The sequence below is a fragment of the Octopus bimaculoides genome, chromosome 25 (assembly GCF_046866305.1).
Source record: "Octopus bimaculoides isolate indiv1 chromosome 25, ASM4686630v1, whole genome shotgun sequence".
NCBI lineage: Eukaryota > Metazoa > Mollusca > Cephalopoda > Octopoda > Octopodidae > Octopus > Octopus bimaculoides.
This window is the reverse complement of record NC_142952.1, coordinates 2,361,672-2,378,956: the sequence shown is the minus strand read 5'-3', so window position 1 is coordinate 2,378,956 and position 17,285 is coordinate 2,361,672. Positions and strand designations below refer to the sequence as shown.

Here is a 17,285-nt window from a genome sequence, read left to right as displayed (position 1 = left end):
AGGTGTGGTGGGATGAGTTTTTTTTTTACAGATCCTTTACACAAGTTTATTTATTTATTTTTCTTTTCTCTCTCTTTTTATTTCCTAGTAAACACCATTGAAAGATATAAAAAAAAAAGGAAAGAAAGAAAAAAAAGGAGAAAAGTGGAGGAGTAAAGCATTGGAAGATGGAGGAGGGGGGGGCGAAGTGTTACACATCACTGAACAAGTGGGGTGCTCAGCTGTGTCCTGTGGTAGTGAACGTGAGGATATTGACACAGAAAATGGCCGGCAACACTTGCTGCAGGAACCACTCTACCTTGTGGGCTCATTTCTCTGAAGGGCTGCCACTGTCCCTATTTTGTGGAGAAAATTGGTAGTATGGGGTCTTAGAACCCCCTGACATCTCAATAACGACTGGCACAAATTGATAGCAGCCAGGCTCTTGTACTTATTCATCTTTCTCTCATCCATGTTATGGGTGGCATCACTGGGGTTTGTGGCAGATGGAGCTGGAGAATGTGTCTCAGCAGATCATGTCCAGAATAGGGATCTGCCTCCCTTGAATGGGATGAGGGTTATCCCATCAGGGCCCTTACCATCACTGTGGTTGGGACCTGCAAGCTCAAGTTGAGACAGAAAGCTAACCACATCAAGGCCCCTTCTGATTATATCATTCAGAGTAGCATGTCAGGGAATTAGCCCTTGCTTAGGCAGCAGGATAAAGAAAGCAGGCCAAATCTGTCTACTGTGCAGAGGCTGAGGAGTTGGGTGACCCCAATATGGGTGCACTTATTATCTAGAAGGATACTGGTAGACGAGAAGGGCACTGAATTGAGCCATGCACCACTATGTGGCTGCGTGGTGGAATGGAGGCAGGCAAGGTGTTGCTTAGCAAGGAATTCCTCTAACTGCTTGAGGGTGGACTTACATCAGATGTCGTCCCAGTTGCATTGGTCATCCATATTCTGGGGGATAGCAAGCCCATCAGTGGTCCAATCAGCAAAGGCTGACTCCAGTACCTAGGCCACATCAGGTTCAGCTATCCCATAGGGTATCTTGCCAAGGAGGGGTGCAACTGAAGGGGAGTGAGGAGCAATAGGCCAGCAGAGCCAGGTCCACTGCAGACCAGAGACCCAGGACACCAAATCTAATAAGCAGTTAGGCCTCTCGTCAGCTGACATTGCAAATCATGTTGGCACAGTGCTAGATGGTGTTATCAAAGTCATCAAAGATGGTTTCTGCGAGGGTGGGACGGTGCACTGCGCTGTGAGAAAATGATTCTTGGCAGAGCAAAGCAATTCTTCGAGAGAAAAAGAGTCGGGTGCACATCAATGAGGAGTAGTCTCTCAGTCATCCTGGACAAGTCTGTAAGCTTTGCCTCCAGGCACCCTGTTATGGCTTTCAAGAGGACTGGGAAGTCAAGGACACAGACAGCATCCTTAGGGGTCAGGTGAGCCCCTGCCAAGACAGACAGGATATTGAGTACAGGATCTTGAAATTTGGCCCCACCTTGGCTCACATTGATCGCCCCAGACTTGGACAGGTTCACTTTCAGCCCCAAAAGCTTTAAGGATGGAGTAACCTACTGAAGTTCCCTAAAAACAGACTCAGCCAGAGTCATGTCATCCAGCTACTGTTTATTTGAATTCCAATTCATTTGGTTTTCCTTCATTTTTAGCCTTGTCAGATCACAAATCTATCTATCTATCTATCTAACTATCTGTCTGTTTTGTAAGTCTATCTGTCAGTCTATTTGTCAATCTATCTATTTATCTATCTGTCGGTCTGTCTGTCTATCTACCAATTTATCTAGCTATCCATCTGTCTGTAAGTTTGTCTGTCTATTTCTCTATCTGGTGAGTGGTAGTGACGGTGGTGGCAGCGGCGGCGGTGGAATGGGTGGTGGTGGTGGTGTGGTGGTGGTAGATGGTGGTGTTGATGGCTCTGGTGGTGATGCATCAGAGATATATGTCTGTCCTGCTCTCCTGTGGATCCTTTCACCTCTCTCTACATACCTGGGAATTTAATATCTTGTAGGATATCCTACCTGAAGAATCAACAATTTAAGTTTTCCCACCTGAAAATTCCTGTCATCCAAACAAGGTCACATTGCAATTCTTCAGGTAATATTTCTTTTTCTTCTCTTTTCTTTCGTTTTCTCACTTTCTTCTCATGTTATATTTATTTATTTTCAGTCACCGGACTGCTGTCATGCTGGAACACAGCCATGAAGTGTTTTGTAAAACAATTTAGCTTTAGTACTTATTTCAAAGTCTGCTACTTACTCCAATAAACCACAAGTTTTAAGTACAAACCAATTTAATTCAATCAATGATATAATTAATATTTTGTTCCAGTATCTTCTGCCATCTTGTAAGCAGATCCATTATTCCTTGCTCAAAGAATTTCTTGTCTTCTCTGCAAAAAAACTCCTCCAGGTAAATTTTTACACTTTACTGACCATCTTCCTACTTTCCCGTCCCAGAAACTACTTTCTCCTTCTCCTTTTTCCTGTATGTTGTGCGGAATAATTTTATAACACATCCATTTGATAAATATATTTGATATACATTTGATATATATATGGATGGATGTATGTATTTATTTGTCTGTGTCTCTTGACAACCGATGCTGGTGTGTGTTTACGTCCCCCACCCCCGTAACTTAGCGGTTCAGCAAAAGGGACTGGCCGACAGAATAAGTACTAGGCTTACAAAGAATAAGTCCTGGGGCCGATTTGTTCGACTAAAGGCAGTGCTCCAGCATGGCCCTAGTCAAATAACTGAAACAAGTAAAAGAATAAAACAATATATATATAGAGAGAGATATGGTGGTGGTTGCGATGGAGGAGTTTTCCAGATATGATGGATGAAACTTTCTTGTTTGCTTCTCGCTCTCACTGTTATTGTTAATTTTCGTTTTCATTGCATTTTTTTATGTGCCACCAGCATGTGAGCCAGTCAGGCGGAACTGGCAACAATCACGCTTGGATGGCGCTTATTACATGCCACCAGTCAGGCGGCTATTCATACACACACACACACATATATATATATATATATATACAAACATACATACATACATATATAATATATATACACACACACACACATTGGATAGAAATCCCATAAAACTCAACAATTTTGTTTAACAATGGAGGAGAGATGTTGAAATATATAAAAGAATTAATTCATGGAGATGATTGTATACATACATACATACATAGGCGTAGGAGTGGCTGTGTGGTAAAGTAGCTTGCTTACCAACCACATGGTTCCGGGTTCAGTCACACTGCGTGGCACCTTGGGCAAGTGTCTTCTACTATAGCCTCGGGCTGACCAAAGCCTTGTGAGTGGATTTGGTAGACGGAAACTGAAAGAAGCCGGTCATACATATATATATATATATATGTATGTATGTATGTATGTGTGTGTGTATATGTTTGTCCCTCCACCCCAACATCGCTTGACAACCGATGTTGGTGTGTTTACGTCCCCCGTAACTTAGCGGTTTGGCAAAAGAGAACGTTAGAATAAGTACTAGGCTTTCAAAGAATAAGTCCTGGGGTCGATTTGCTTGACTAAAGGTGGTGCTCCAGCATGGCCACAGTCAAATGACTGAAACAAGTAAAAGAGTACATACATATAGACAGATGGACGGACGGACAGACAGACAAGTACGCATCTATATTTTTTACTGTATTTGTCTGTTGAACAGCATGATCTATGTATTTACCATACACAACATCACCTCCGTCATGCTTCCACATTCCCTTTTCCAAGACACACCCAGCACTCCAAAGTTTAACGACTTCACCATTGTTTACGAAGAATTAAAATGAAATATCAAGTTTTAAAATATATATATATATATATATATATATATATATAAAACAATAACAAAAGACCAAAATAAGAAACAGCAAAGAAAATATCCCTAAATTTAAAAAAATAAATAACTTCTGAAACTACATACTGATTAATTTGTGGACAAACAAATTAAGGGATGTTAATGAGAGTTGTCGAATTCTCCAGTGATTGAAAATAAGAAAAATCGATACCATGTGATATTACATCTTTGATTTGTTTATCATTGATGTTTACTCTAGACTTGTAATGTCTCCCATAAGAATTGACAACTTCCATAGATTTGTCACCTATACTTATTTTGTACACACACACACGCACTAAGTATATATATGTGTATATATATATATAAATGTATTAAAGAGAAAATAGAATGAAAAAAAAAAAACTACAGAAGACTTGTATTATAAGGTTAAAGAATATATTTAAATCGTCATGTTTGAAAAATTTTATAAAATTTTGTGTGTACTGACATTGTTTTAGAAGAAATAACCAGTTTCGTATTTTCTTTTCAAATTTCTCAAATGTATACATCTATATCTATATCTATATCTATCTATATCTATCTATATATATATATATATATATATATTTCACATATATTCCTACACACACGTGTGTGTGTGTATTATATAAATATATTTCTAGTAAATCATAAACGAGCAACCACCCATACAAACACTGCCAGAACACATCAAAATTTACCATATTTCACCGACATTGTAACACACACTAAAATCCCTCTACCCCAATGCGGTAGGGGGATGTCAAAAATATTTATGTAAAAAACTGTACAGTAGCCTCCTTGGTGGCAAACCAGAGAAGGAAACTGAACTTTCGAACAGTAACTCTCTGTTCGTTTCGTTTGTGTTTTTAAAGCACACAACTCAATAGGATCATGGTCAAGATTGGTTGTGTGAATGCGCGTGGCTTGGGGCCCTTTGCAAACAAGGGTACCTCTTAAACAACATTTTTTGTAAATAAATTTGTTAAAATATAACATTATTGCCCGAGTTTACCGTGGTCTTTTCGTAGGTTTTTCTTTCCACGGATAAACGTCCCCATTTCTTGGGAACTTTTTGTATTTTGATTTTTTGGTATATATCCCAAACGATTTCGATTCCTTTTGGTCATTTTTATTCACTATATATTTTTACACATATATGTATGTAAGCATCAGTGACATCTGAGAGGGTTAACCTTGTGACAACATGCGATAGTCCATTCATGGAGAATGACATTCTATGTGTGTGCGTATCTGTGTGTGGCTAGGTGCAGACATGACTATGGTAAGAAGTTAGCTTCCCAACCAGATGGTTCCAAGTTCACTCCCACTGCATGGCACCTTAGCAACTGTCTTCTACTGTAGCCCAGGGGCCAACAAAGACCTTGTGAGTGGATTTGGCAGACGGAAACTAAAAGGAACCTGTCATGTGTATATACTCTTTTACTTTGTTTCAGTCATTTGACTGCGGCCATGCTGGAGCACCCCCTTTTAGTACTTATTCTATTGGTTTCTTTTGCCGAACCACTAAGTTATGAGGATGTAAACATACCAGCATCGGTTGTCAAGCGATGTGTGTGTGTGTGCCGGTGGCACATAAAAAGCACTCACTACACTCTCGGAGTGGTTGGCGTTAGGAAGGGCATCCAGATGTAGAAACTCTGCCAGATCAGATTGGAGCCTGGTGTAGCCATCCGGTTTCACCAGTCCTCAGTCAAATCGTCCAACCCATGCCAGCATGGAAAGCGGACGTTAAACGATGATGGAAACAGGTGAGGACTGGCAGCAGGACGGGCTTCTGGCCACAGAAAACCTACCTTGATAAATTCCATCTGATCTTTGTAAAGATGGCGAAGTGGAGGCAACAATGATGCCAACATAAACATCAACAACAATAAGATGATGATGACAACAAATAAAGTCAACAAATTATTTTTCCTTCCAAAAGTTTTTTTTTTCTTTTATTCACAAAGGCTTGCAGGAATTGTTTTATTAGAATATAGAGAAATCAAGAATTTCACAGATAACTTTCTTTATATATATATATATACATACACATTCATATATATATACACACATATACATACACATGTATATATATATATGCATATATATATATATATATATATATACATATATATACATATACATATATATACATATACATATATATACATATACATACATACATACACACATATACATACACATGTATATATATATGCATATATATATATATATATATATACATACACACATATACATACACATATATGTATATATATATATACATACACACACATATACATTTATGCATTTATATATATACATATATGTATATATATACATATATCTATATATATATGTGTGTATATATATACATACACATATCTATATACACATATTCATATATATATATATATATATATATATATATATATACATACATACACACACACACACACACAAAGAAACATTTTAACCAAAACCATTCCACAAAATATGGCAATGCCTTTTTTGCTTGAAAAGGAAATTCAAAGTTATCTCCCTTAAAGTTGAAATGTCAATGGTCAAGCTTTGCGTTTTACTCTCGTATTACGTGTTAATCTCTTTAAGATCCTCTTTGATCACAGGCTTTGTCAATTAGGGATAACATGAGTTTATGCAATAATATTAGGATCTGGAAGACAGAGAGTAATCGAGTAATGAAACGCCAGTTTTTGACTTGTGAAGTGGTTCCTTTTCTCGAAAGGAAGGAGAAAGGAACCCTTTTAAAAATTGAGAATTAGCATTAAGGGATGATGGAATAACCACCAATGTCTCCCCCTCTCTTCAATATAAAATAAACTCTTTTATTTTATTATGTCAGATTAGTGGTTAATTCCTCTTAACTTAATAATACTGCAACGATCTTTAACTTTCATGTTCCAAATTAAACAAAATCAAATTAAAAATAAATATACAACAAACACCATTCTCTTTGCCAGTTCAGAAGTGAACGCTTATATCCAGAAATGTTGTCAGGGAAAGTTAAACATTCTAATTGAATGAAATTTTTTTCCCTCTCATTTCAAATTCTTTTTAGTTACTTTTCGAGAAACTTTTTGATGTTATATTTTTTGTATTTTGAATTCTGAAACAAGTTTCCTTTACAGGGAAGAACTGTTTGACATTTTAATCCAAATGTGACTTTTATTCCCCGCCTACAAGAGAGAATTTCTTATGGGGAGTCCCTTTCATAGCTTACAAGTTCAGAATCTATAACACTTTGGTAAGCAATGGTAGATCCTGCAGCTGGGTCAAACAGCTGAACTTGATGCCAAGGCTGTTGAGTCTTCTGAAAAATAGAAATAATTATGCATGATAATTCAACAGCCATACGATCGTTTGTAATTATGTATGCACATACACACACCCACACATTTAGAGTTAATGACAGTCATACACTGTCTTGAGTGCATTTATCATCATCATCAACATCATCGTTTTCCTGTTTGATTTTCCATGCCTTCATTTGAAGTGTCCCTTTTTTCATCTCCTTCATGAAGTTCAACATCATGAGATCAGCTCTCACCCATTTCTGGTTTATCCCCTCTTTCTCAAATTTCCCTCCACTGAAGTCTCCTAGTTCTTCTTTATTCAACAATTTTCATGCTACAGCTTCTCTTGTACACCATTTCTGGTTTCTACTAAACCCAGTTTTTCTCTCAGCTCATCTGTATTACATCACTCATACATACTAATATTACACATTCCACAAAGCTTCTTTCACCATTAACAACCATTTCCTATGATGGTACCAGTTGGACAGCTTAACAGGAGCTTTCAAATCAGAGGACTGCACCAATCTCTACTGCCTACTTTGGCATGGTTTCTAAGGCTGGATGTCCTTCCTAATACCAACCACCTGATAGACTGGGTGCTTTTTATGTGGCACCAGCACCAGTGAGGTTACCAAGTAACTTGCAAGACCTCACAACAGAGTGGGGAAGTAGAACTGAGGGAGGAGTCTCTATGCCAGGTGATAAGAGGCTAAAGTATGATAGAACAGAAATGAATACCTTTTGTAGTGGAGATACATAGTGCCCTCAGTTGGAAAAGAGAGAAAAGATGTGTTAGGGCTTAAAAGATAAGTAAGGTAAAGTTTTCTTCTTGAGCCATGCTAGACTCATAAGGGCTGGTTTCCCTGGTTTCATGACACATAAATTCCTGAATGGGATGCCGGTCCATTGCAGGATTACTCATTTTTGCCGGCTGAGTGAACTGGAACAACATGAAATGAAGTGTTTTGCTCAAGAAAACAACACATCATCTGGTCCAAAAATTGAAACAGTTACAGTCTTTTACATAATCACACACACACACACACACAGCAAAACCCTCTTTCATATTAGCCTCACCTGTAAAACTGCATCAAGTTCTTTGTTAACGACAGAATCAATAACACCCTTCATTGCTTCCTCAGTCCACTGATATGATTCATCTGAGGGCTTCATGCCCTTCACAACGCAGCGCACAGCCTGTGAGGGTAACTTTAGAAACTTCTGTGAGATTTCCCGAATCCTGAAACATTTCCACATCATAATTAACTGTTAAGAGCTTGAAACATTAGACATTGTAAGTATTCGTTTGAGAAAAAGAAAAGACTAACTGGACACAAACCATGCAGTTCTCACTCACTGGATAACCATGTCACATACTACAAACTCTATGCAGGCATGGCTGGGTGGTTAAAAAGCTTGCTTCCCAACCACTTGGTTCTGGGTTCAGCCTCACCCCATGGCACTTTGGTGTCTCTGGGCCAACCAAAGCCTTCTGATTTGGTAGATGGAAGTTCAAAACCGGTTGCGTGTGTGTGTGTGTGTGTGTGTGTGTGTGTGTGTGTGCATTTCGTTTTGGTTTCCAACATTGTTTATCTATGTTATCTATGAGAATTTTGGAAATGTATGCATTCAGTATTCCTAGTCAATTTAATCACTGTCACTGGTGGCAGTTGAAATAAATAAATAGACAAAATCCTTCCACTTTTATAAAGGGATTAAAAAAGTATGGAAGACCTTGCACACAAAAACCTATGTCCATTTATGTGGGAGCTCTGGGCAAAATGTTATAGTGCATGACCATCTGCAGGACATGAGTGATGTGTGTGTACAGTTTGGTGAAAATCGGTTGAGAATTGTGGAAATGTATTAGTCATTATACACACACATACTGTAATTTATATACACTATATATATATGTACATGAACGTGTGTGTGTGTGTGTGTGTGTGTGTATGCAGGCTTAAGTATGGGTTGGTGTCTCTTTGCCTTGATCTCGTATGATTGTCATCTATTACCAATCTTCTTGAAAACATACCCATCCATGGAGAAAATATTACCTTATTTGAAAACAGGTGAAGCTTGGCAACAGAAAGGGTATCAAGCCATAGAAAATCTGCCTTCTGCTTCCCACTCCCAATAAAAGAGAATGTTTTGAAAAGTTTCTTACCTTGACCTATCAATATATTCCGACGTCCCATAGTCAACATAGAGAACCAACATATCGGTCTGTTTAACATCAGCAATAACACTTCGGTACCAACAGTCATCCACTGTAAACTGACAGCAACATGCTTTACCTGCAACAGAATATGTTCTGGAGATGTACTTGCATAGCAAGTGTCTTGATCTGAGGTCATGTGCTGAAACTAAAGGTGGTGCTCCAGCAAGGCCACAGTCAAATGACTGAAACAAGTAAAAGAATAAAAGAATATATATATATATATGTGCCACTTGACTGGTTCCTGTGCTGGTAACACGTAAAAAGCACTAGTCAAGCATGGTCAATGCCAGTAAGCCTGACTGGCCCTTGTGCCGGTGGCACGTAAAAATCACCCTCTATACTCTCAGAGTGGTTGGCATTAGGAAGGGCATCCAGCCGCAGAAACCAAGCAAATTTTAAATGATGATGATGATGGTGATTTACCAAAAACCTAGTGAATTAGCAAAGAAGCTGTTAACTCACCAACAACTGTCTTTTTAATCGGAGGAGCAGAAACCGCATATTCGTTGAGTTCAACTGACATCTCTTCAAGCTGGAGAAGCTGCGAGTTTATCCGATGACTTTCCTCATCACTGCTGGACCTTTGGGAATTTTGGAAATATATCTGACACAGAAAATAGAAATATAAAAAAAAAATGAATAACTAAATAATGGCTGTGTGGTTAACGAGCTTACTTTACAACCACAATGTGGCTATTTGGGCAAGTGTCTTCTGCTATAGCCTAGGACTAAAATAACACCCTGTAAGTGATCTTTGAAGATGGAAACTGTGTGGAAGCTCATCATACATAATACGTGTGTATGTCTTTGTGTTTGTTCTCTCTTTTTGCTTGACAACTGGTGCTAGTTTGTTTACATCCCAGTAGTTCAGCAGTTTGGCAAAAGAGACCCATAGAGTACATATCAGACTTACAAAAGTACTGGAAGTCAATTTGTTTGTCTAAAGCAGAGGTTCTCAACCATTTTTCATCTGTAGATCCCTTTGATTCTACTATTTTATTCTGGTGGACCCCTATAGCCATTCAATGTTTAAAAACTAGTTTTACAGACACTTCTTCCAAAATCCCTATTTTGTTTTTCACACATTAACTTATTATGAACTCTGTAAAATGGTAGAGAAAGAAACCTAGCTGTTTCTTGCTATACATACCAACACATACATCTAAAGTAGGGGTTCTCAACTATTTCTTATCAGTGGACCCCTTAGATTGGAGTTTTATTCTGGTGGACCCCCATTGCCATTTGATGAAAGACTGCAAACAAATGACAGTACATGTGTAATATGTTCACAATTAGGGTGTGATCTCAAGGCAAATGGACTTGAACACAGATACACACTCATACACAAATACCTATTCTTAAACCCACGACACATGTTGAGTGATTGGTGTTAAGAAGGGCATCCAGCTTTAGAAAACACACCAAAGCAGAAATAGAATTTGATGGAGCCTCTAATTCATCTGTCCATGTCAAACTGTCTAACCTATGCCAGCATAGAAAGTGGATGTTAAATGATGATGATGATGATGAGAGAAAATAGATTTGGACATCTAATGTCAAGGAATACTTACCACATTTGGTAGTTCGACATGTGTCACTAAAACAGGAATAGACTTGTTCAAAGTGGACTTCATGTTCTTGTATGGATTGCATGTCTGAAAAACAGGAAAAAAATATTGGCAACAGTGTACTTTTATCTCTGTGTACTAAATTCATCTGCATAACTTAGTGTTTCAACAAAAGAGACCGATAGAATAAGTACTAGGCTTACAAAGAATAAGTCTTAGGGTCGATTTGTTCCACTAAAGGCAGTGCTCCAGCATGGCCACAGTCAAATGACTGAAACAAACAAAAGAATAAAAGAACATGTATACACACACATGCATATATGTTACTTGCACTACGCCTTGACATAAGATGATAGTTGTAAACAGGTGTTGGCGTTTCCAAAGTTTTATGGAAAGATACCTGGTCTCCAGTTACAGGGTAATGTTACCTCACTTGGAAACAGGTGAGGGTTGGCAACAGGAAAGTCGTCCAGTCATAGAAAACTGCCTCAACAAATTCCCTCCAACTCATGCAAACATGGAAAAGCAAACGTTAAAATGATGATGATGATGATGAGAAAAAGCTTTTGAAACAAACCTCCAACATATGTGCAATCTTTTCGCTTTGTTCTTCTAAGAAAGTGAGACTATATTTTTGGTAAGTGTAGTTTTTATCACAGAGAAGTTCTCCCAATTCTTGACCGTCTGGATCTATCAAACGAACCTCACATGTTCCGTTTTCTCTTGATGACTAATGGAAATAATATGGTACACAAATAACATATGCTTTGAAGAATGTTAAATTTTCAATCACTATGGTATTTAAAATACCATCATGTCCTTCTAAAAATCCACAGAAATTAATAACACACAGAAATGTAAAAATCCACATAATACACACACATTATTAAAATCACAAACTTGCACCTTTTATTAACCTTTTGGCTGAGTTCCTTTCGAGAGTCGGGCCTCACAGAGGCAATGACCGAGACCTTTGGCATTATGTTATGCTTGAGAAGAAAACCCATCAAGCAGAACAATATCAATCATGGCAGATACTGGTGTCACGCAAATGGCACCCATTACACTCTCAGAGTAGTTATTGTTAGGAAAGGCATCCAACCATAGAAAACCATGCCAAATCAGACTGGATCCTGGCACAGCCTTCCAGCTTACCAGCCCTGGTCAAACCATCCAACCCATGCCACCATGGACAACAGACATCAAATGATAATGATGATAAATGCTCCATTTTATTAAACACATTAATACTAACTTATGTATTGTCTGGCTTCTCTGAAACATTTAATTACTACACAATTTTATATTTCTATATCAAACACAACACAATCTTTAACATTTATGCAGTGGCTGTTTCATCACTGATGAGGTCAGAAGAATACCGAAACATGTCTGGAGTTGTCACCCATACTTGCTGAAAAATAAGGAACAAATATTAGTCGATGACTAATATTTTTCCCACCTCAGCAGCATAATTATTTCTATTTAGATCTTGAATAGACTCTCCACCAGTGAGCATGGATGTTCTGAATTATTCTCTAGATATATGATGTCTTAATGAAAGATAAAATGAGGTTGGAAAATTTTTGATCATTTGATTTGCTGGAACAGGATTGATCAAGGGCTAAGCAACAATATTTAGCTTGCACAAAAAAGCCCCAAAATAATCAATAATAGCAACCAGGCTATTCTGCCAGAATTTGAACCCAGCACCTACCTAATGTATCAGCCTCTTCATACTGCCAACATTAAGATGGTTTATCAAAGCCAAATATTCTACAAGAAATAAAAATTCTGACTGAAATCACTTACCATTTGCTGAATTCCACACAGTTTCCCAACAATGATGCCATGCATGATGTCCAAGATATTTGAGGTCCATTTGCCAGAAACCTACAGAAAACAGGGAGACATTTCATCAACAATCTCATGATTATCTCCTTCCTGCAACCTTACCCATCATGCACTTGCAACCTTTAACCCCACACCACTTTCCTATCTACTGCATTATCCTGTTTTTGTAAACTAATAAAAACAATACCTGTGACTACGTATCATATCATGCCATCTCCTCCAATGCCCCCTGCATACGCTTATACTTTGAGTAGGCCTCTATGTTAGAACTCGATTCTGCCAGCTTGCTGCCTTAATAATAACAATAATAATAATAATAATAATAACAACAGATGCTTCTTACCGGAACTATGCCATGAAGTTTCATGTGAAGACAGAGGGGAGGTAAATGTGCAACAGGTTCAATATCAGGTCGCAGTTTGTTCGGTGTAACCATGTCGTGGTTTCCATAGTCAATGTAACGAACCTGTAGAACGAAACAATGTAAACAGTCGTAATACCTGTATGTAAATGTTTAATGTTTGGTTGGGTGGGTAATGCGGAGACATGTAATACTGGAGGATATGTGTAATGCTTAGATGAGAACCAGAGGACAAATATGTGAAAGTAGGATACATTTGTTATAGTTTGATGTGTAATAACACGCTTCCATCACCATTCCGTTAGGAAGGGCATCAAGCTGTGGAAACGATGCCAGAACAGACAACTGGAGTCTGGATAGCTCCCGGCTGGCCAGTCAGCACCATGTCAAACCATCCAATTCATGCCAGCAAGGAAAATGGAAGTTAAAAGGTGATGGTGATGATGATGATGAAGAGACTTTGAATTAGGGGAAACAAAAATATAAAGAAAAAGAGAAAAAGGAAGAAAAATGTGACAAGGACCTTTCTAATTACCATTGTATCTGCACTTTATTCCTTACCTTGATTAATTCTTGCACGGCTAATATTGTAGCACGAGCCCAGACTTTCTCAGCTTCATAGAAACATAGGCAGGAATCACCAATCTCCCAGCAAATCGGTTCCATGTGCTCAGCAAGGTGGTTAGGGTAGTGAGCAAGGAGTAACTTGTTTAGTTCTTCCAATGGGGACGTCTCGTCTGGAATGGAATGAATAATGGTCTCACTTCAATACCTTCTCTTGTTACATTTAGGAAAGTGGAGAGAAATATAAAGATCAACTGGACATGGTGGTGGTGGTGGTGGTAATGCTGAGGGAGGTGGTGTAGTGAGAGTGGTAGAGATGCAAGAAGAGGGAAATACAGATTGAGAGAGGTGCAGTATGAGAGATGTTTAATGTGGAGGGTGCATAGTATGAAAGATGGAGTAAGAGACATAACATGAAAGAGAGGGATATAGTAAGAGTAGTGTAGTAGAAGAGTTAATATGAGAGAGAGAGGGGGGTAGTAAGAAAAGTGTAATATGATAGAGGGAGGTGTAGTAGGAGAAGAGTAATATGAGAGATGTTTAATGTGAGGGATGGGTGCAGTGGAAGGTGCAGTAAGATTTAATATAAGAGAGAGGTGTAGTGAGCAAAGTGTAGTACGAGATGCAGTAAGAGATATAATATGAGAGAGGTGAAGTAAGAGATGTGTATTATGAGAGAGGTGCAGTTTGAAGTCAGATTCATACACTGTGCCTCACAAAAGAAGCCCTTTTACCTTTATGACATTCATGAGCAAATATAGTCCCATCATCATCGATGTAAGTGGGGACAACATAGATTACGTTCTCCGAGGGCAAAGGGTAATCCTTGAAGCGAATGTCAGGGGGTCGCTTCAGACATTTCATGTCTTCACTAATTGAAGTAACAGGAGGACTAGTGTTCACTTGTGGTCTGTAAATGAAGAAATATATCTTTGATTAATTAGGATTAGTTGTAATCTACAGATATGAATATACAGGGTGAGCCAAAAGTCAGGCAAAAAGATAAGTTAAATACACTCCAGGGTTGTTGAAGACTTGTCTCCATTTTTCCAAAATTGAATAAAATAAATAAAATAATAATGATGAATACACCCATACTTGTACATGAACAAAATGAATAATAATAATAATAATAATCCTTTCTACTCAAGACGCAAGGCCTGAAATGTTTTTTTTTGGGGGGGGGGCACTGGTCGATTACATGATCCCGGTGTTTCAATGGTACTTAATTTACCGACTGCAAAAAGATGAAAAGGCAAAGGTGATCTTGGTAGAATTTGAACTCAGAACATAAAGACAGACAAAATACCACTAAGCATTTTGCCCAGCATGCTAACGACTCTGGCAGCTTGCCACCCTTAATAATAATAATAATAATAATAATAATAATGATAATTAGTTCGCTCATTGGCTACAAGGGCTTACATAAAATTACATTAAAAGACATACAACATAAAAGACAAAAACAGGACAATACAATGGGTTTTACAATTTATAAACAATATAAATAACAATTAAAATTAATTTAAAACTCCCAATAGGGGAGGCTCTTTAAGGTCCTTGTAGAAAAACCCACAAAAGCAGCGGGTGCCTAAACAACAGTGCAAGATCCCTTCTCCTTTTGTTTATAGGTGAACGCTCAGAATTGGTCCTTTCACACTGGCCATTCTTCCAACAAACTTGCTACAAGGCAACACTTCCCTCTCCACCCTCATAATAATAATAATAATAATAATAATGTCCTGATGCAGTACCAGGCAGTGGCTCTCATGGCTTCTCATCTTAACTGATTGGAAGTGTTATCATGTACATTGTTTTGTCTTGGTGGAAGCTTTGTTGCTGTGGGCCATAAGATGATGCAAACAAGTTAAGTGAACAGGTCACAGAATCTAGAACAACCAATGCTGAAGACACCTGGAACATTTAACTAATTGGTTTAATAATTGACTTAAGAATAATTTACTTTCTTGTGGGTATAGCCAATCCATTTTCTTGCAATTTCTTCCCAAGACTGTAATAATCTCTAGATGCAGGTGCCAGGGCCGTTTCTGCAGTGAAGTTTTCTATGAGAAGATCAACAGGTAGGGAACCATTGACAATTTCTTCCTGGAGAGACAGAAAAGAAGAATGTGTTTGTGAAAATAGGAAACAGAAATTTGTAAACTTTTATTTTGCAGATACAATAATACTTTACTGCATGGCCAAAGTTTAGATTTAAACAAATCAAACAGTATATATATATATATATATATATATATATATATATATATATATATATATATATATGTGTGTATATGTATATAAAAAGGCATTGGTAACCTACCTTCTTAACGACATAATAGCGTTTGTCTTTTAATTCTTCAATAGCAAACTCACAAGCTGTCTGTGACCATTCCTTTTTGTCACCAGCTGAGATGTAGCCAGACAGATGGCACTTCATGGCATAGGAAGAATTCACCATAAAATTAGTAGCTAACATACGGATGCTCGATACCTGAACAATTTCCGTGTTGCCAAAATCTACGAAGAAAACCTGAAGTTGAAACAATGACATTCTTTTAATTTGATAATTAAAAAAAAAAATATTTAAGTTCAAAAATCAAATCAAATCTATGTTAGTATAAACTTGTGATATGAACAGTTGAGCAGAACCGTTAGCACACTGGCTGGACAAAATGCTTAGTGGTATTTCACCCTTCGCTATGTTCTGAGTTCAAATTCCGCCACGGTCGACTTTGCCTTTCATCCTTTCAGGGTCGATAAATTAAGTACCAGTTGAACACCGGAGTCAATGTAATTGACTCATCCTCTCTCCCAAAATGGCTGTCCTTGTGGCAAAATTTGAAACCATTATTATTATTACTATTATTATTATTACATCCTTGCTCTTTATGTTCTGAGTTCAAACCCAACCACATTCAACTTAACTGTTTATCCTTTCAGGGACAATAAAATAAAATATCAGTCAAAACTAGTGTTGATGGCATCATCTAATCTATTCCCTTAAAAATTGCTGACCCTTTACCTAATTCAGAAACAATTATTATTATTATTAAGGTGTGAAGTACATTATATTTACCTGTATTAAATTGCTGTGCAGGATGTCGTTAACTCTAGCTCGATACCAGCTGAATGGTTTGCCTTCCACTGGATAATAAATAGCATAATCACCACCTATTGTACCTGTGACGCCAGGTTCAGCCTCGGAATTATTATAATACTCTTCCAAGGATTCCATCAGACTTGATCAACAAAGAGAAGTAAATAAATAAATATATATATGTAAAAACCTAAAGTCAGGTGGTTTGAGAGGTGAATGTGTATTTATTTAACCATGTAGCATCCTTAAGATTATGACTGTTTTGCAAGCTTCTTCATGTAGTATTATGAAGGGGTGCTAAAAAGTTTCTGGCTTTAAGGGTATTGTGAAAGACCTGGTAGGAGGCCTAACCTTCCAAGTTCTTTTTCAAGGCTTTGTCAAACTGAAGGACCCCTGCAATAAGTGTGTGAATCTGAGAAGGGAATATGTTGAATAAAATCAT

The 17,285-nt window shown here is 37.7% G+C and overlaps 1 protein-coding gene across 2 annotated transcripts in view; it reads right to left on the bottom strand.

The window, feature by feature from the left end:
* Nucleotides 1-6,391: 6,391 nt before the first annotated feature.
* Nucleotides 6,392-17,285, bottom strand: part of LOC106877526 (RING finger protein 17) — a 34,515-nt gene continuing 23,621 nt past the window's right edge. For both annotated transcript variants that reach the window (XM_089341976.1, XM_089341977.1), the window contains exons 29-41: nt 16,823-16,985; nt 16,067-16,276; nt 15,707-15,849; nt 14,478-14,653; nt 13,741-13,916; nt 13,162-13,284; nt 12,777-12,857; nt 11,542-11,694; nt 10,968-11,051; nt 9,859-10,000; nt 9,343-9,472; nt 8,253-8,415; nt 6,392-7,189 (exon numbers count right to left, since the gene is read on the bottom strand). In XM_089341976.1, the coding sequence (XP_089198102.1) occupies nt 7,073-7,189; nt 8,253-8,415; nt 9,343-9,472; nt 9,859-10,000; nt 10,968-11,051; nt 11,542-11,694; nt 12,777-12,857; nt 13,162-13,284; nt 13,741-13,916; nt 14,478-14,653; nt 15,707-15,849; nt 16,067-16,276; nt 16,823-16,985 (1,861 nt within the window). In that variant the 3' untranslated portion in view covers nt 6,392-7,072. The remainder of the gene's footprint in view (nt 7,190-8,252; nt 8,416-9,342; nt 9,473-9,858; nt 10,001-10,967; nt 11,052-11,541; nt 11,695-12,776; nt 12,858-13,161; nt 13,285-13,740; nt 13,917-14,477; nt 14,654-15,706; nt 15,850-16,066; nt 16,277-16,822; nt 16,986-17,285) is intronic.